Source organism: Pelophylax lessonae (genome assembly GCF_965119305.1).
Source record: "Pelophylax lessonae genome assembly, chromosome: 2".
Taxonomy (NCBI): domain Eukaryota; kingdom Metazoa; phylum Chordata; class Amphibia; order Anura; family Ranidae; genus Pelophylax; species Pelophylax lessonae.
In genome coordinates, this window is record NC_138769.1 from 636,369,166 (window position 1) to 636,390,405 (window position 21,240).

Here is a 21,240-nt window from a genome sequence, read left to right on the forward strand (position 1 = left end):
CAGGATTTATATAGCACCATTAGTTTGCACAGCGCTTTACAGCATTAGGGCGCACAATACAGTTACAATACAATTCAATACAAGAGGAATCTGAGGGCCCTGCTTTTTGAAACAAAAGGCAATAACTGTGGGGGATGATCTGATGAGGAAAATGAAAATACAGTTGTTAGGTGTGGGTAGGATAGGCTTCACTGAAGAGGAGGGTTTTCAGGGATTGTTTTAAAAGCTAATAGAGTGGGAGATAATCGGACAGATAAGGGTAAGGAGTTCCAAAGTATTGGAGAGGCTCTGGAAAAGTCCTGGAGGCGATGAGGAAGCTAGAAAGCAGAAGGTCTTGAGAGGAATGAAGAGAAAGATTAGCTTGGTATTTTGAAGACTAGGCTAGTGGTGATGTATCAGGGGGCAGAGTTGTGGATGGCTTTGTAAGTTATTGTTAGTATTTTGAATTGAATTTGTTGGGTGAGCGGAAGCCAATGGAGGGATTGGCAGAGAGGAGTAGCAGACACTGAATGATTGGTGAGGTGGATGAGTCTGGCAGCAGCATTCATGATGGATTGAAGGGGGGATAGCCTGTGTAGAGGTAAGCTAATGAGGAGGGAGTTGCAGTAGTTGAGGGAAGAGATGACCAGGGAGTAAATGAGGAGCTTTGTTGTGTCATTGGTTAGAAAGGGGCGTATTTTGGAGATGTTGTGGAGGTTGAGGCGGAAGATTTGGACAGCGGTTGAACAGTGGTTGGGCATGGGGCTTAAAAGTGAGTTCAGTTATTATTGCTGATTGCAGGTCACGTTTAACCACTTGCCGACTGCCGTCAGTATATTTACTGCGGCGGTCAGCCCCTCACAGGCAAAGCGACGTAGGTCTACGTCGCTAACCTGTGAGGCTCTGGGGAGCGAGCGTGCGCCGAATGCGCGCTCCCGCTCGGTCACGGATGCCCCCGCGCGTGTGCCCGGCGGACCCGATGTCCGCCGGGCACTCGCGATCGTCCGTTACACCGGGAGAAAGGCAGGCGGCTAATGTAAACAAAGCCGCCTGTCATTCTTACCTGTGTAAGAATAGTGATCACACGGTTCTGCTATGTAGGACCATTGATCCCTGTTCTTACAGCTCAAGCCACAGCCAATCACAGTTAGAAACACGCCCCTAGGGACACACTTAACCCCTCCCTCTCAAAAAAAGTTAACCCCTTCACTTCCAGTGTCATTTTTACAGTAACAGTGCATATGTATAGCACTGATTACTGCAGTAATGTCACTGGTACCCCCAAAAGTGTCAAAAATGTCAGTCAAGGGTCCGATCTGTCCGCCGCAATGTCGCAGTACCGCAAAATAAAATCGCAGATCGTCGCCATTACGCGTTTGAAAAAAACAACAAAAATCTTTCCCTTAGTTAGTAAACGCGATAACTTTTGCGCAAACCAATCAAAATACGCTTTTTGCGATTTTTTTACCAAAAATATGTAGCAGAAAACAAATTGGCCCAAAATATTAAAAAAATTTGATTTTTAAATTTTTTTGGGGGGAATTTCATATAAAAAAAATGTGAAAAATATTGTTATTTTTGCAAAATTGACACTCTTTATTTGTTTATAGCGCATGATCAAAAAATTGCACAGGTGATCAAATACCACCAAAAGAAAGCTCTGTTTGTGGGAAAAAAAGGACGTCAAATTCGTTTAGGTACAGCGTCGCACGACCGCGCAATTGTCCGTTAAAGTCACGCAGTAAAAATTCGCAAAATAGGCCCTGGTCAGGAAGGGGGTAAAATCTTCCGGGGCTTAAGTGGTTAAAAATTTTTTTACATTATTTACACTCCGCAACACTATAGCACACTTGATTTTATAGGGGTTGAGCGCTGGCAGCGAAGCGCCGTTTTTGGCGTACGACATTTTTTCTTCAGTTTTTAGGTAAAGGTGAACTAACCCCATTCAGCATAAATAATATTTTAAGTCTGATTTTTTTGCTTTTGCAGTTCCTATTTAAAATTGAATTCAGTAAGAGAAATATCTGAAAAGGACACGTTGTAACATTGCACTCCATACAGAAGTGTCCTCTTCCTCAGAACTCATCTCCCATACACTTCCACCCCACAACACAAACTTTCTTCCCTTTCCTCTATTCACTAGTATAGGTCTGGGCTGCCCGAGCCAATCGGTGCAACCCTCTCAGCGGCCAATTAGAATGTGCCCGGAAGTAGCCAATCGGCGGGCGTCTCTGATGCGGCCGTCAGAGGTTGGCTGAGCCTGTCAGTGTAGTGGCAGCTCTGTGAGCGGAGTGTGTAGTGCTGTGTCGGGATGCTGTGTGTATCGGAGTGCTCTCCTGTGCAGTGCGGGCTGAGCTCCACAAACATGCCGGGCGGTATCCGTCTCTTCCTTCTCCTCTGTGAGTACCAAATCCCTCCCCCAGTGTGTGTGTGAGAGAGAAAGAGCGCCTTCCACTTCTACACCGGGAACTTTGTACGTCCTCCCACCTAGGAAACTTTCCCCGAGCACCGACCCCGGACTACACCGAGCCGGACTGTGTGAGGAGACCACCGGAGTGAGAGCTCCCCTCTGCTCTGTGTGTACCGGGGGTGTCATTCCTCCACACACCGGGGTCCCTCATCTCCGGGTGATGTCCTACCCGCCTCCTCCATACATCTCCACTCTATATCTCTATACAATGTATACAGCGCTCCTCTACACCAATCCGCTAATATCTCTTCTCTCCCTTCACTTCTCCTCTTCACCATCCACTTATCTCTTCTCTCTTCACTTCTCTATCCTTCATTCTCTTCACTTCTCCTCTATCATTCATCCTTCTCCTCTACCCTTCATTCTCTTCTCTATCCTTCATTCTCTTCTCCTCTATCCTTCATTCACTTCTCTCTTCACTTCTCCTCTATCCTTCATTCACTTCTCTCTTCACTTCTCTATCCTTCATTCACTTCTCCTCTATCCTTCATTCACTTCTCCTCTATCCTTCATTCTCTTCTCTCCACTTCTCCTCTATCCTTCATTCACTTCTCTCTTCACTTACTCCTCTATCCTTCATTCACTTCTCTCTTCACTTCTCTATCCTTCATTCACTTCTCCTCTAGCCTTCATTCATTCATTTCTCTCTTCATTTCTCCTCTATCCTTCATTCTCTTCTCTCCACTTCTCTTCTATCCTTCATTTACTTCTCTCTTCACTTCTCCTCTATCCTTCATTCACTTCTCTCTTCACTTCTCCTCTATCCTTCATTCACTTCTCCTCTATCCTTCATTCACTTCTCTCTTCATTTCTCCTCTATCCTTCATTCTCCTCTTCTCTCCACTTCTCCTCTATCCTTCATTCTCTTCTCTCCACTTCTCCTCTATCCTTCATTCTCTTCTCCTCTATCCTTTATTCACTTCTCTCTTCACTTCTCCTCTATCCTTCATCCTTCTCCTCTACCCTTCATTCTCTTCTCTCCACTTCTCCTTTATCCTTCATTCTCTTCTCCTCTATCCTTCATTCTCTTCTCCTCTATCCTTCATTCTCTTCTCTCTTCACTTCTCCTCTATCCTTCATTCTCTTCTCTCTTCACTTCTCCTCTATCCTTCATTCACTTCTCTCTTCACTTCTCTATCCTTCATTCACTTCTCCTCTATCCTTCATTCACTTCTCCTCTATCCTTCATTCACTTCTCCTCTATCCTTCATTCACTTCTCTCCACTTCTCCTCTATCCTTCATTCACTTCTCCTCTAGCCTTCATTCACTTCTCTCTTCATTTCTCCTCTATCCTTCATTCTCTTCTCTCCACTTCTCCTCTATCCTTCATTCTCTTCTCTCCACTTCTCCTCTATCCTTCATTCTCTTCTCCTCTATCCTTCATTCACTTCTCTCTTCACTTCTCCTCTATCCTTCATTCACTTCTCTCTTCACTTCTCTATCCTTCATTCACTTCTCCTCTATCCTTCATTCACTTCTCTCTTCATTTCTCCTCTATCCTTCATTCTCCTTCTCTCCACTTCTCCTCTATCCTTCATTCTCTTCTCTCCACTTCTCCTCTATCCTTCATTCTCTTCTCCTCTATCCTTTATTCACTTCTCTCTTCACTTCTCCTCTATCCTTCATTCACTTCTCCTCTATCCTTCATTCTCTTCTCACCACTTCTCCTCTATCCTTCATTCTCTTCTCCTCTATCCTTCATTCACTTCTCTCTTCACTTCTCCTCTATCCTTCATTCTCTTCTCTCCACTTCTCCTCTATCCTTCATTCATTTCTCCTCTTATCACTCCCCTTCATTATCTTCTCTCTATTCACTTCTCCTCTATCCTTCATTCACTTCTCCTCTATCCTACATTCACTTCTCCTCTATCCTTCATTCTCTTCTCTTCTCTTCACTTCTTCTCCTCTATCCTTCATTCACTTCTCCTCTATCCTTCATTCTCTTCTCTCTCTTCACTTCTCCTCTATCCTTCATTCACTTCTCCACTATCCGTCATTCTCTTCTCTCTCTTCACTTCTCCTCTATCCTTCATTCACGTCTCCTCTATCCTTCATTCTCTTCTCTCCACTTCTCCTCTATCCTTCATTCACGTCTCCTCTATCCTTCATTCTCTTCTCTCCACTTCTCCTCTATCTCTCCCCTTCATTATCTTCTCTCTCTTCACTTCTACTCTATCCTTCATTCACTTCTCCTCTATCTAAGACGCCCTCCTCTTTGTCTTCTTCGCTTGCCCTCCTCTTTGTCTTCTTCGCTTGCCCTCCTCTTTGTCTTCTTCGCTTGCCCTCCTCTTTGTCTTCTTCGCTTGCCCTCCTCTTTGTCTTCTTCGCTTGCCCTCCTCTTCGTCTTCTTCGCTTGCCCTCCTCTTCTTCTTCTTCTTCTTCACTCACCCTTCTCTTCTTTTTTGCTTGCCCTCCTCTTCTTTGCTTGCCCTCCTCTTCTTCGCTCACCCTCCTCTTTTTTTTTCTTCTTCGCCCGCCCTCTTTTTCTTCTTCTTCTTCATCGCTCGCCCTCTTCTTCTTCTTCATCGCTCGCCCTCTTCTTCTTCTTCATCGCTCGCCCTCTTCTTCTTCATCATCGCTCGCCCTCTTCTTCTTCATCATCGCTCGCCCTCTTCTTCTTCATCATCGCTCGCCCTCTTCTTCTTCATCATCGCTCGCCCTCTTCTTCTTCATCATCGCTCGCCCTCTTCTTCTTCATCATTTCTCGTCCTCTTCTTCTTCATCGATCGCCCTCTTCTTCTTCATCGATCGCCCTCTTCTTCTTCATCGATCGCCCTTTTCTTCTTCATCGATCGCCCTCTTCTTCTTCATCGCTTGCCCTCTTCTTCTTCATCGCTCGTCCTCTTCTTCTTCATTGCTCTTCTTCTTCTTCAGCCCTCTTCTTCTTTGCTCGCCCTCCTCTACTTCATCGCTTGCCCTCCTGCTCTTTTTCTTCTTTGCTTACATTTCTTCTTCTCTTCGTCTTTGCCTGAACTTCTCCTTTTCATCAACCGCGCTCCTCCTCTTCTTTATTCACACCTCTTTTTCTCCCCTTCTTTACCCACACCCCTCCTCTTGTCTGCTCTCTCTTCTTTTCTTAGCCTATGCTCCTCCTCTCTTTGCCCACACTTCTTCTTTGCCTATGCCCCTCTTATTTTTTCCCGCACTTCTTCTCTACTCATGCTTCTTCTCCTCCTCTTCTTTGCCTCTTCTTTGCCCGCGCTTCTTTGCCTCTTCTTTGCCCGCGCTTCTTTGCCTCTTCTTTGCCCACGCTTCTTTGCCTCTTCTTTGCCCGCGCTTCTTTGCCTCTTCTTTGCCCGCAATTCTCTCTCACTTTCTTTTGAGGTGTTTTTATTTGTTTTTCTGTCAGCCTACATTGTTGTTATTTTGGATAGACAAGTTGATCCCTGTTGGTCAGAGAGACAATGGTGTGGAGAGTTGGGACTGCTGCTTTGTATGTGGTCCCGGTATGATAGCGCTCCCTTCTAAGAGAAGTTTATTTTCAGAATTCCAGATGGAATATTTCTGTTGAAGTCATATTGGGGTTGTTCTGGGTCGGTGACCGGGGCCCTTTTACCTAAACGCTATAAAGTATGATTGGTATGATATCACTGTCAAGGATATTCCACGAGACTCTTGCCAATGGTTTTAGGTGGTACAGCTTTCTCCTGATGGGGTTTCTTCTTCCTATTGGTGGATGACCACACACAGCTTCATTTAAATGTGGCTTGTGACGGTCGGGCCTCATGCACACTAAGGCTCGGTTTCCACTAGTGCGACTTGCGGTGCGACTTGACACGTCAAGTCGCACAGCAAGTCAAAACCCATTGTTTTCAATGGGGCCCGTTTCCACTGCCGCGGCTTCAGTTGCCGCGACCTCAAAAGTAAATCGTGTACTACTTTTGAGCGCGACTTCCCTCTATATATGAGGGACAAGTCTAACTGAAGCCGCGGTTTACTTTTGCTACGAAGTCGTGCTAGAAGTAGCACGACTTCGTAGCCGCACTAGTGGAAACCTAGCCTAAGCGTTTGACTTTTTCTCCTGACAGCAGTGTTTTGACAGAAAAAACATTTGATGCTTATAAATATGTGTATTGCATTTAGGAGCATCAAGCTCTTGGGCGTTAGTTCATTTAATTGGCCATGGAAATAAATTAGCCCTTAAGTGCTAAACTTGCCTAGCATTAACGTTCCTCAAGTTTTTTTTTTTTTTGTCAAAATGCCACGGCTCCTGGACTCACTGGCAGTGTCTTTTTTTGTGTGCTTCTAATCGGCACTGCTTCTCAACCTGTTTAAACACCTTTGTGTACATCGACACACAAGTTAACATGCAGGGTCGTATACAGACAAAAAAATAAAATGCCAGACTCCCCTTACAGCCACATTAACCACTTCTGGACCGGAAGGATTTACCCCTTAATGACCAAGCCATTTTCTGCGATTCAGCACTGTGTTAATTTAACGGACAATTGTGCAGTCGTATAAAGCTGTACCTAAAAAATTGATGTAATTTTTTTTCCCCACAAACAGAGCTTTCTTTTGGTGGTATTTGATCACCTGTGCAATTTTTATTTTTTGCGCTATAAACAAAAAAAGAGCGACAATTTTGAAAAAAAAAAAACACAATATTTTTTACTTTCTGCTATATAACATTCCCAAAAAAATCTAATTTTTTCATTGTTTTTGGCCAATTTGTATTCTGCTACATATTTTTGGTAAAAAAAAATCTCAAAAAGCGTATTTTGATTGGTTTGTGCAAAAGTTATTGCGTCTACAAACTAGGGGAAAGATTTGTCATTTTTATTTATTTATTTTTACTAGTATTGGCGGCAATCTGCGATTTTTAGCGGAACGGCGACATTGCGGCGGACAGATCGGACCCCTAACTGACATTTTTGACACTTTTAGGGGGACCAGTGACATTACTACAGTAATCAGTGCTACAAATTTGCACTGTTACTGTAAAAATTACACTGGCAGGGAAGGGGTTAACTCAGTGGTGATCAAAGGGTTAAGTGAGAGCCTAGGGGAGTGTTTTCTAACTGTATGGGGGATGGGCTTGTGAAATGAGCACAGCGACCTGTGATCCTATATAGAAGGGTCACAGGGGCTCTGTGATCATTCCAGATAGAAGAACTGTCTGCTGTGTTTACAACAACTGACCGTTGTTCTCGCACAGATGGGAACGATCGCGGGTGCCTGGTGGCAATCGGTGCCCCCGGTCCTGTGGATCGGCATCACCGCTGCGCTTGCCCCCAGGACCGCTCCCCCGAACCCATATATCCATTTGCGTAGCTGAGCCAGCTTGCCGCATTATATCTGCGGCCGACGGTCGTCAAGCGGTTAAAAAACGTCCAGTGTGCATGAGGCCTAAGGATCGAGGGCTATCTATGCCTTCCCTAAGGGGCTGTAATGAGCAATTTGACCATTGAAAGCATTGGGTATTGCACAGAGATATCTTACAACTTGCTGTCTTGTCTGGCCAAGCCACAAAGAAGGTTGCAGTGATTAGTTAAAAAACAAATACATTTCTCTTAGTCTGTTATTCCCATTGAAATTTCTACCTATAGACAGTTTGGTCATCTTGCTATAATCCAATGGCTTCAATACATTCCAGGGCAAATACAAATGTCAGGAGTTGTGACCCCCCAGTGTTCAGTTTAGCCTATAAATTGTTTATCTATTCTCCCTTTGGGGGTGATGTTGGCTGCAGTGGAGTGTGACTGAAAAATTGCCTGTTCAGGGTTCAAAAATGTACCTCTTGGAGTGCTGGGGAACACAGAACATACATTTGAACTATAAGATATGAGTAAATAGTTTTATTGTAAAATGCAATTATGCACTGAAAAAATGTATTTGAAGAAAACCTACTTCTTGCCTTTGGCTGATAAAAACCCATTTTCTTGGATGTTTCCCCATGCTCTCATTGAGGTGAGATTGTCTTATAATATAATGGTCTGGGTACATGTATCATCTGTTCTTGCTGATTGTAGGAGGTGACATTCCTACAAAGACAATCCATCATTATTGTTCATTAACATGCTGCATGCCATAGTGATCCTATTAATGTGCTCTTTTATTATTTCCATCCATATAGGGATCTAGGCGTTGAATAGATGTATGATTTTATAGAGGCATATGAATATGCTTGCAGTTATGAAATTAGCGTGTTTAAAACAATCCTGTTGCTACACAAATATTGCTGATAGACAACCACATACCTTTTTTTAAAGTAGACCCTCTCGCTGCTTGTAATGCTCTGACCCTGAGAAACGGTCCCCTGAAGTCCAATAGGAAACCAACACTAATGGCTGCAATACACGGGCCGAATATCGCCCGATCATTCGACCACCGAATTATGAAAAAGTGTTCCTTGGTCGAAAACGTTGCCAACATACACAGGCCGAATATCGCCCGACCGTTTGACCGCCGACCATCGAAACAGTGCATGCGTGATGATGTTCTACAGATTTTAAATGAACGACCTTAACACCAACGTATAGAATATCGTTCGTTCGCAAACGAGACAACAGAATTTTTCGTTTTTTTCAAACGGGATTCTTCGTTCACAATATCGATATTGGTCACTGATGGCTGGGCATTAACTAGTAGAATATCGGCCGATCCTTCGCTGAATGGAAATTTTCAGCCGATTTTCTTATCGTGTATTCCGGCCATAACAAGAGTGTTAATCTAGTGGGGGTGCCCTGCAACTCTCACTGCTTCCTCTGATGACCTCCATAACACTACAGGTCGGAGTAATGACATGGTGGTCAGCAGAAGGAACAGATGAGAATTAGAGTTGCACCAATACTGGTATCGGTGCTGATATGAAGCATTTGCACAAGTACCGTTACTCGTGCAAATTCACCGATATCTGAAACCGATACAAAAAAAAAAAGCATGATAAAGGTATAAATAGATCCAAAGATGTAGGTGTTGAATTTAAAGCAACGCTTGCTAAGTTCATTTTGAAAATGATATTTCTACAAAGAAATTAAATACCTCTCTTGCTGTCCACCCCCCCCCCCCCCAAATCTCACCTTTACTGTAAGCCCAAGAAACGGAAGGGGGGGGGGGATGGGACATCCTCTCCTGCCGCTTCTGAAAGCATTCCAGTGGCTCCATACTCTTTCAGGAGAAAGCCAGCTGAAAAAAAAAATATCGGGATTATGTCTGATAGCTTCAGCCATGACCCGGTGAACCATTTCAAAGCCGCAACCTATTGCAGTCTTGAAGTGGTGGTTGGTCTACAGGTGGAGACTGTCATCTTGGCTCTGTAGAGTGGAGACTGTCATCTTGGCTCTGTAGAGTAAAGTTGTTGATCAGGATTAGGACTGAAACAACGAATTGATTAATCGACAGCTAATTGATTATTCGTTCCATTACACATTGGATGTTTGTTTGGTATCTGAATAAGAGGGAGCAATATTATAGGGAAAGTCAAATCAAAAATGAAATTTTTCCTATTAATAGCATGTTAAATATCTTTATCTTTGATATTATTCATTTTCTAGCTGATTGTGTAGCTTAGAAAGTCTTATCTAAGCTGGACAATCAGCTACTTCCTGTTCTTCACCGACAACGCTATCTCCCTTTATCTGAATTTGCTAAGCTGTGTTTTACTTCCTGAAATGGTTGTCGTCTTTCTTAGACAGACATACCTAGACCTGCCCACCTCCACCCCCATCCCTCCTATCCTTCCCCATGATCTCCTCCTGTCTTTATAGCCTTATTTAGGCTTACAGCTTCTGGGAGAGGGAAAAGGGGAGGGGTCAGGTAACCGACACAATATATGAAAGAAATAAGGTACAAAGGAACATTTTTGAAAGTTTAGAAGGATACAGCTCCATTTCTATTGCTCATTACATGTGAGTAATGAGTTTTAGGCACCGTTCCCATCTATGCCACTTTGAAAATCAGCAACTTTGAAAAGGTGCCTGCGCTACTTTGATTGAGAGAGTGTAAAGTTGGATCAAAACCACACTCAAAGTAGCACTCTAAATTGCACAACTAAAGAGTCGCACTAGTGGAAACGTAGCCACTAGGCTGGAGTGCGACTTTACACTCCCTGGATCAAAGTTGCATCAAAGTAGTGCAGGCACCTTTTCAAGGGCGTTGATTTTCAAAGTCGCATAGATGGGAACGGGTGCCATTAAAATCAATGGGCTGTTACTCGTCATGCTAGTGGAAACGGAGCTTTAGTCTACGTTTCCACGATTGCAATTTAGAGTGCAACTTTAATGCGACTTTGATCCAACTTTATACACTCTGGATCAAAGTCACATCAAAAGTTGCCTCAAAGTGGTACAGGTACCTTTTTGAAAGTGATGATTTTCAAAGTCGCATAGATGGCGTTGATTAGTCGCAGTAGTGGAAACATAGACTTAGTGTGGTTGCCTGTACTATGATCATTGTGACTGTGAGCTGAGACCCCAGAACACCTCCAGCTACACTGACAGTTCTCTCTCCCCAGCTGTCTTCTCCTATGGTAGTCTTAATTCAAAGTCCAGCACAGCTATACTGTATACGTGCCCCACCCCCGTTTCCTGTGTGAATTATTTCTTCATTTTCTCATGAATTAGGATGTACAATGCATCCTAAGGCTCCTTTCACACTCTCCGTCCGTCGGACGGATGCTGTTTTTCTCAGCGGGGGATCGCTGCCATCCGATGCCCCATAGGAATGCATGGGGGGACCGTTCAGATCCGCCAAAAAAAACGAACAGGCGGATCTGAACGGTCCGCCTGTGTGAAAGGGGCCTTACTGATGAGAGAACCAATGATCAGCTCCTCCCATTCTCAGGGCGTCCACTGGTTACGCACGAGCGGCCGTTCCTTCAGAGCGCATGCGCCAGTGACGTCACTGGCTGCATGTAAGGTAAATATCTCCTAAACGGTGCATGTTTAGGAGATATTTACAGTACCTATAGGTAAGTCTTATCATAGGCTTACCTATAGGTAAAAGTGTCAGAGGAGGGTTTACTTCCTCTTTAAGGTATTAGGCTGTACTACTTCCGCTTTAATTCCTCAGAATCTAGGGACATTTGTTTTGGTTGAAAGCAGTAAGTGCAGTATTCTTGTCCTTGTATATAATATGGCCAATTCCACCGTAAGGGTTGTTTTCTGTCATGTTGGCTCAGATACAAGGTGGAAATTTGTTTGCAGTAAGATAATAAAGCTGAACTCCAGGCAGAGAATGTATCAGCTGGCAGTATTGGTGCTTTCATACCCTAATACAATATGCTGCTGCTTGTTTCTTTTCTCACTATGCCATCTTGAAGAAATCCAGTGAGCATTATTTGAATTAGGGCTTTATTCCCTGTTACATTGGCATTGTAAGACTGGTGACTGACTGCTATGCTGTGTATCCCCATGCCCATTGGTCTTGTCTCTGCCCAGCTTGTAGTTCTGTACAGCGAGCTGTAATGCACCGTGATTTAAACGTTGTCAGTGGTTTACTACAGGGCTTGACAAATTTGCTTTGAATCTAGGAGCCAGCTAAAAAGTTAGGAGCCATTTTTTTTTAGCGAATAAAGCTTACGGGTGGAACATGTAACATGTTCCCAAATGTGAACTTATCTTGTTAAACCTTTCACAGCCAAAGCAGTTTTTTGCACACGATTAAAAAAAAAAAAAAAAAAGAAATTAGTCCTGAAGATTACATTAAAGCCCCATACATTCTAATGCCTCGTACACACGCAACGATTATTGGCCGACCGATCGGCCGACTTTTGTCCAGAATGGTGTTTTGTTGGTTGGAATGTGCTTAGACTGCACATGAATTTTCTCGGCCAACAAAAATCTACTTCATGAGTGATGTCATGTGCTGGTTTACTTTCCGTGTGTTTTTTCTTCTCTGAGCATGCCCAGTCTTGCTCATCAGATTTTTGTCTGCCGAAATCTGTACTGACTGACGGAAAATCGGCCGTTGTGTTGACGGCCAACAAAAAATTTATAGCCTGCACACCAGATTTTTTTCGGCCGAAAAGTCGGAGTCGGTTGTCGAAAGCATCATACTAACAAGCTGAAAATCGGCCAATAAACGATGCGTGTGTATCAGTGTTAATTTTGGCAGCAAATTTCAATTTAGTTTTAGTCTTAGGACTAAAATGGCATTTTAGTTTTAGTCCTATTTTAGTCTTCTGCAAGTGTTTTAGTTTTAGTCGTATTTAGTAGACTAAAACTCCAGTATATTTTAGTCGACTAAAACGCCCTACATTTTAGTCGACTAAAACTAATTTTAGTCATCTATAATCAAATGGGTGTAGTTCAATTGTAATTTGTAATGCATTATTTAAGCATTTCTCTACAATTTCCAAACTCATTATATACTACTGCTGGTCCTGGAATGAAAAATCTAATATGTTATTATTTATGCTTTGAGCATGCACCAGTGTTAATTTTTGGCAGCAAATTTCGATTTAGTTTTAGTTATAGTCTTTTGACTAAAATGCCATTTTAGTTTTAGTCGTATTTTAGTCTTAAGACTAAAATGCCATTTTAGTTTTAGGCGTATTTTAGTCATCTGAATTGTGTTAGTCGACGAAAACGTTTTAGTCGACGAAATTAACACTGGTGTGTATGAGGCATAAGGGAGTGGGGAATGTAATGATAGAGGTGTCTCAAAGATATATATATTTTTTAAATGACCTGGACAGATTAGTTGGTACCCTAGAAAAAGTTATAAATGATTGGATTATAGTAACTTGGGATGCACCGAAATTTCGGCCGATAATGGGTTAACATCGCCGAAATTAATATGGCCACCGTGAGAAAGGAGGAGGGCGCCCGCCTCTCAATGACGTCCCTACGATCTGTGCATGAATGGAGGGACATACCAGGCGGGAGGGCGGGGCGAGCGGCCGCTAATAGATAGAACTATGTGATCCTTCCCTGTCAGCTCAGTGGTACTGTGTGTGAATGAGAACTGACCTGACACCGGGCGGGGGGAGCGGCCGCTAATAGATAGAACTATGTGAGCCTTCACTTCACTTCCCTGTCAGGCACGTATCTCCTCTGACAGGGAAGTGAAGTGAAGGCTCACATAGTTCTAGTTATTAGCGGCCGCTCCCCCCGCCCGGTGTCAGGTCAGTTCTCATTCACACACAGTACCACTGAGCTGACAGGGAAGGATCACATAGTTCTATCTATTAGCGGCCGCTCGCCCCGCCCCCCCGCCCAGAGTGTCCCTTCATTCATATACATCGTGCCGCTGACAGGGAATTGAAGAGAAGTTAAGGCTCACATGGTTACAGATATTAGCGGCCGCTCGCCCGCCCTCCCTCCCGGTGTGTCACTTCATTCATGGACAGATCATAGTAGTAGTGACATCACCGGGAGGCAGGTGGCCGGCCAGAGGCGGGACTTTTGAATAATGGACACCGGAGGAGCTGAGTGAGTAGGAGAGGGACGCTGAGGCTGATGCGGGGGGGGGGGGGGAGGGGTGTTAGCTGAGGCAGCTTACCATTGGTATTAGTATTAATTATGCAGCATGAGGGGGGTTAATGTATTGTCACTGCTGGTCACTGCTGCATTAGTGACCGACCAGTGGCAGTTAATTAACCCCTTTGTGCTGCATTATTGCAACCAGTATCAGTATTAACACTGATACTGGTTGCACTAATGCAGCACAAAGGGGTTAATTAACTGCCACTGGTCGGTCACTAATGCAGCAGTGACAATACATTAACCCCCTCATGCTGCATAATACAAATACCATTGGTAATTAAATTAACCTATTGCCAACCCATCACAGTACATATACTGTGACAGGGTGGCAGCAACAGGTGTACGTCACTGCCTGTTTTTGGTGTATGCCCCTCTTCCATCTATTTTAAATTTTTTTTTGGGGAAAAAGTCATTTTCGGTTTCGGTTTTCGGCCAAGGGCATCCTGCATTTTCAGTTTCGGCCCAAAATTTTCATTTCGTTGCATCCCTAATAGTAACCTTTCTATTGAACTGTTTTCTGTAACTACCCCTTTCACTTCAGTCTCGTAACCAGTCAGCCTATTTAAATAGAGAAAAGTTGTTACTGTTATTGAGTGCGTGACACTGAATAGGGACCAGAGAAAGCAAAGGAGAGAGTAGTCTAAGGACATTAGACAGAAGGTTTTATAGACCAGCATGTCAAAAGGCTATAAGACCATATTTAAGCATCTTGATGTTCCTGTGATTACAGCCACAAAGTTTATTAGGAAGTTTGGAGTTCAATGAAGTTTTGCCAACTTTCTTGGGTATGGCTGCAAAAGAAAAATCAACCCCAGAATGCAGAGATGAACAGTGTGTATGGTAGGCAAATCCACAGAAACTTTCAAAGAGATACAAAGTGAACTCCAAGGTCCAGGTACATCAGTGTCTGATCTCATCATCCATCGCTTTTTGAGCATCAGTGGGCTCAAAGGAAGAAAACCCTGGAGACTTCAATGTCAAAACGAAAAAGCCAGTTTGTATTTTCCTAAAAAGCATATTGAAAAGCCACAATTCTTCTGTGAGGATGTCCTTTAGACAGATGAGAGAAAACAAAAGCTTTGTTGGCAAGTCAACTGTAAGTTTACAGATGAAAAAAATGAATATTTCAAAGAAAAGAACGCTGTACCTACTGTGAAACATAGAGGAGGCTATGTGATGTTTTGGAGCCGTGTGTTGGCACAGGGTGCCTTGAATTTGTGCAGGGCACAATGACATGGCAAGACTATCAAGAAATTCTGGAGTGAAACGTACTGCCCAGTGTCAGAAAGCTGTGTCTTGATGCAGGTCATGGGACCATCAACAGGATAATGCCCTTAAACATAGGGAAAAGCACCCAAAAATGGCAAAGAATTGGACTATTCTAGAATGAACTTCTGTGCGTCTTGATCTAAATCCTACTAAAGATCTATGGAAAGAGCTGGAGCAGGCAGTATGAAGAAGGCACCTTTCAGTTCTGGGATAGCTGGAGCAGTTTGCTTGTGATTCTGGGACCAAACCACCTATTGGCAGAATCAGAAGACTCATTGAGAGCTACAGAAATCATGTTTGTAGTGATTGTTTCTAATGGTTGTGAAAATAGCAATGTTCTTGCCATTTACATTTGTTTTATTATTTAAAGGATAAGTTCACCTTTCATGAAAAAATAAAAAATGCACATATTTTTGCAGAAAATAATTAGTTTTTCTAGGGATGCACCGAAATGAAATTTTTGGCCGAAGCCGAATAATAATGAAATGCTTGGCCGAAGGCCGAATACCGAACGCGGTGTTTCGCATTTTTTCCATTTATTTTGCCAATTTTTAGGGGGCACGCAGATGGGCACATTTTATGTTAGGGGGCACGCTGATGGGCACATTTTATGTTAGGGGGCACTCTGATGGGCAAAACAAAACATTTAAATCAGCGTTGCTCTTAACATAAAATATGCCCATTAGCGTGCCCCTTAAAATAAAATATGCCCATCAGAGTGCCCCTTAACATAAAATATGCTCATCAGAGTGCCCCTTAACATAAAATATGCTCATCAGCATGTCCCTTAGCATAAAATAGGGGCACGCTGATGGCCACATTTTATGTCAAGGGAGCACTCTGTTGGGCACATTTTTTTTTCTTTTTTTTTTTTTTAAGGGGCTCTTTATAGGGCACTCTAATGTAATGAGCATGGCAAGTGGCAACAACATATGGCAGTCTGCACACTAATGCTTGTGCAGCTGCCAGCTACCGTACTCTCCCCCAAATGTGCTCAGCTCCACATCACATACCTGAACTGCAGCCAGAGCCAAAAGCCGCGAACAGGGGGGCGGGGCGTGGACCTAGTGTGAAGGAGCCGCAGTCAGAAGCAGGGGGCGGGACGTCACACCCCCTACTCGCGGCTGGACAGGACACCGGCGGCGTGTGAGAAGGGAGCCGCGAGCCGCAATGAGGAAGGTGAGCGGTCAGGGCGGAAGCTGACATTGTTCGGCTCAAAATTATTCGGCCTTTTGACTTATTCGGCCGAACGCCGAAAGTGCTCTTTTCTCTATTTTCGGCCGAATAATGTTCGGGCGCCGAATATTCGGTGCATCCCTAAGTTTTTCCTGTAGCAGTCTGGAAAGCAGTGAATTAGGTGTGCAATATCTGGCTTCTGCAGTCAAACCCTGCAGTTTTCTGCCATACTTTCCATCGGGCTGAAGGCCTTGTGAATGACTTATGAGGGCCCTCGCAAGTTCCTTCAGAGCTACAAGCTGTCTATTGCGGTGGATGATGGTACTTGTAGTTTATTCATTCACGGGAAACTGAGAATGATGTGGCCATGTGGGTGGAGCACCATGCGGCCATGATCTAGTGAAATAGTGAAATGGTGAAAGCGGGTGCGGAGAGAATACAGGTGGAACATGTAACATTCAGTTGAATCAAAAATGTAACCACTTCAAGACCGCATTACGTATATATATATATATATATATATATTTGGCAGCTTTGAAGTTGTTTATCGGGGTTATGGCTGAAGCTGGCTGACCCCAGGCTTTTTCATGAAAACGTTCCCAAGCTGCTGCTGAGCCGCTGAAACACTTTCAAAAGTGGCAGGGGACCCCCCGCCACTTGCTGGTGTTTCATGGGCTTACCATGCAGATCGGTGAGCCTGGGGAATGATCAGACTGTGCAGGCGGCTAGTTCCAAAGGCGATCAAAGAGTAGATCATCTTTGATTGCCTCTATGCCCTTGGAGGACCAGAGCGACGTCCCTTCCGGTCCAGGCTGGAAGTAAACAATTTTTCTTTTTTTTTTAAAGCAAAAGATCAAAATTGTATTTGATCTTTTGCTTTTAAAGGTAAAGGAGATTTGGGGTCTTTTTGACCCCTGATCTCTTCAAAAGGAGGACCTGTCATCCTTATTTCTATTACAAGGGATGTTTACATTCTTTGTGATAGAAATAAAAAATAAAATAAATAAAGTTACAGAGGAGCAATATTTCCAGCACTAGACCTCCTCTGTAACTCTAAACAGGTAACCTGGAAAGAATTTTAAAGCGTCGCCTATGGAGATTTTTAAGTACCGTAGTTTGTTGCCATATCACAAGCATGCACAATTTAATTTTAAAGTGAGGCATGTTGGGTATCTGTTTACTTGGCATAACATATTCTTTCACAAAATTTCAGTATATATTGTGTGTTTTTTTTTTTTTTTTATTCCTTAAAGTGTATTTTTTTCCCAAAAAATTGCATTTGCAAAACCGCTGCACAAATACTGTGTGACATACAAAATTTCAAAGATTGCCATTTTATTCTCTAGGGTGTTAAAGGTAATTTTCTAGCCAAAAAAAAAAAAAAACTTATTTACAATTTTGTAACCAAAATGTGGCAGAAAAAGCCTGTTCTTGAAGTGATTAAAGCAATGTCCGATTTTTAATAGGGAATATAAAATGAGGGATACAAAATACTTTTCTCAGTTTCAAGTGTTTTTAGTTGATCTTGCCAGAAAGGTTGTGAGCTGATGCCTTCCTGTGCGTGTTCTCCCTCTTATCCCCCCCCCCCCCCCCACAAATAAGATGGAGAAGAGAAGAGGGGAAGGTGTTCTAGGGTGACGATGCTACTCTATAGATACAGCAGTGTTAATTTCGTCGACTAAAACGTTTTCGTCAACTAAATTAACACAATTTTAGTCAACTAAAATACGACTAAAACGAAAACAATTCAGATGACTAAAATACGACTAAAACTGGCATTTTAGTCACAAGACTATAACTAAAACTAAATAAAAAATTGACATCATCAAAATTAACACTCCTCTGCTGGCCATTACTATATGGGCAACACAATTCCATTCAGAGCATGTAATAATAGCACATTAAAGTTTAAACATGTATTTCACCACCGCATAAGTAAGGAGCATCTACTAAGCTGCTGAAAACTAAAACATTAAGAAAAGGCTTTTCTTATATTTTTCCCTAATATTTAATGTTGGTAATATATTCAGGTAATATGTGCAATGACATTACAGCCAATGGAGTTTACAGCAGTGTTAATTTTGCCAACGAAAACGTTTTTGTCACCGCTTTCGTCACTGGCATTTTTCAACTGACGAAAACGAGATGCAAAGTATAGCACATTTTCATCAAATGACGACAACTATGACGAAAATTGAATCCATTTTCATTAACGAACGAAAACTGAGGCAGGGACGTTTACCAAACTTCCGGTTTTCACAGAGCTCCGCCTGTGTGGCGTCTGGCGTGGCGTGCCCCTTGACGTCCGACGTGAGGAGTGGACTACTACAAGAGAGTCGACTCGAGACCAGTCACCTGACCTCACCAGAGCACTGCAGCTGCAGCACTACAGCCAGACGTGCCAGGCCCGACTCATCACACGGCACTGGCACCCGGCCACCACCCCATCCAGAGCAGAGCACCCACTGTGAGTTAACAGCCAGGCCAGCTATTACTGCCTCCCTGAGTCCCCTCAGACCACTCACCAGTCACCACTGGCATCTGATTCCGCCATCCATCCAGGACTGTGTGCGTGCATATAGGCCGCTGAGGCCCGCCCGGCCCATCCTGTTCTACAACTTCAGTTCAGAGTCAGACCAGAGACCACCCTGAAACCTGAGACCCCCATCCAGCACTCTGAGTAGCACTGTGTGCACTCACTGCACTGACTGCAGGCAGCAGCATTACAGGGTCTGACCTGACCATGACCATTTAGATGACTAAAATGAGTTTTAGTCGACTAAAATGTAGGACGTTTTAGTCAACTAAATACGACTAAAACACTTGCAGAAGACTAAAATGGGACTAAAACTAAAATGCCATTTTAGTCCTAAGACTAAGACTAAAATTAAATTGAAATTTGCTGCCAAAATTAACACTGAGATACAGTAGGATGAGCGAGTGTTGTTACCTAGGAACAGCAAGTGTTACTGTCAGGGTCACTAGTTAAAAAAAAAAAGTAAACCCCCAGCCAAAGAAAAAAGAAAGTGAATGCAGCCACCACATCTAATGAATGGTAACCGTCACTATATACATTTTTGTTCTTTGATTTAAATGCACTTTAAGGGGACTTTAGCTAAAATCAAAGCATGAATAAAAATGTCCCTTTAGGTTAGATATTAAATCCTTCCACAGCCTGTGCCACCAAGCCCTCTACCCACTTACTGGCTATGCTCTGATTTCTTCAAAATACATACTCGTCTGGCCAATCAATCCAACATTATTCTACAGTGATCTCCTGTTCAGCTGTCTGTGCTTGTGTCCTGAGCCACAATCTTGGTTCTATTCCGCTAGCTGCCTCCTATGGGTTCATGCCTGTGTCCTGCGCCACACTCTTGGTTCTATTCCGCTAGCTGCCTCCTATGGGTTCATGCCTGTGTCCTGCTCCACAATCTTGGTTCTATTCCGCTAGCTGCCTCCTATGGGTTCATGCCTGTGTCCTGCGCCACAATCTTGGTTCTATTCAGCTAGCTGCCTCCTATATGTTCATGCCTGTGTCCTGCGCCACAATCTTGGTTCTATTCAGCTAGCTGCCTCCTATGGGTTCATGCCTGTGTCCTGCGCCACAATCTTGGTTCTATTCAGCTAGCTGCCTCCTATGGGTTCATGCCTGTGTCCTGCTCCACAATCTTGGTTCTATTCAGCTAGCTGCCTCCTATGGGTTCATGCCTGTGTCCTGCGCCACACTCTTGGTTCTATTCAGCTAGCTGCCTCCTATATGTTCATGCCTGTGTCCTGCGCCACAATCTTGGTTCTATTCCGCTAGCTGCCTCCTATATGTTCATGCCTGTGTCCTGCGCCACACTCTTGGTTCTATTCAGCTAGCTGCCTCCTATGGGTTCATGCCTGTGTCCCGCGCCACAATTTTGGTTCTATTCAGCTAGCTGCCTCCTATGGGTTCATGCCTGTGTCCTGCGCCACACTCTTGGTTCTATTCAGCTAGCTGCCTCCTATGGGTTCATGCAGCCTTTTTCGTGATGAAGCAAACAATCCTGGCCCACCAGCCACTCTTTGAATGGGCTACCACAACCTCCTGTGATATGTGCTGGGGACATCCCAGGAGGCTGTGGGAACAAGAAACGTCATTCTTGCCTAGATGAGAATAGCAATGGGGGGCAAAAAATATCTTGTGGTGCAAAAAGAAGATTGCCGCATCCTAGTATTCCAATGTATATAGTAGTTTGCAGGAGGCAGTCCTGCTTGTGGTGGATTTTAATGGCACCTACATGAGACAGATTTTATCTAAAAGTATCACATTTTATTATACATCAATAATAAAAAAAAAAACGCCAAGGCGTCAAAACATAAAAAGACAGTAGTTTTTATCAAATGTGATAACTGTGTCCTTTAGGGGACTCTAATGCAAACAGATGGATGCATATTCCCCTGGGTGGAGGGATTACAAATACACTATCCTAGACCTAAAGATATGGAATTTACCTGCTAAGAACTGCTGTTTTCTGCTCTGGTTGATGCATGGAGCGGCTTTTCCTCTTCAGTGGATTATTAAGGAATATAAAGAACAACAATTGTAATGAGGTCCCTCTCCTTGTCAGGATACCCATGGTGGTTACAATCCCTTTTTTCCGGAACCCAATTCCATACAGATTAAGAATTTGGGTTTAAGTACACTGACATGCTGGATATGAATAATTGAGATGCTGTTTCCCTTTGTCCGCCCCCAGACATATGTGACATAAGTGCGCTTTTACCACAACACATATTGGCAGAATGTGATTTGGTGTTGGTCCAGAGGATGCAGTTTGCGAAACACATCGGCCAGCAAAGGACACACACACCTCGATTATCAGTTTGATCTAATAGAAGTGTTTGCATTAGAGTCCCCTAAGGGACATTGTTCTCATATTTGAATGAAC

At 43.5% G+C, this 21,240-nt stretch overlaps 1 protein-coding gene across 1 annotated transcript in view; it reads left to right on the forward strand.

Moving 5' to 3' along the window:
* Positions 1-2,237: 2,237 nt before the first annotated feature.
* Positions 2,238-21,240, forward strand: part of B3GLCT (beta 3-glucosyltransferase) — a 1,154,157-nt gene continuing 1,135,154 nt past the window's right edge. Inside the window, exon 1 of the mRNA XM_082244867.1 lies at positions 2,238-2,378. Within this exon, the coding sequence (XP_082100993.1) occupies positions 2,291-2,378 (88 nt within the window). The 5' untranslated portion in view covers positions 2,238-2,290. The remainder of the gene's footprint in view (positions 2,379-21,240) is intronic.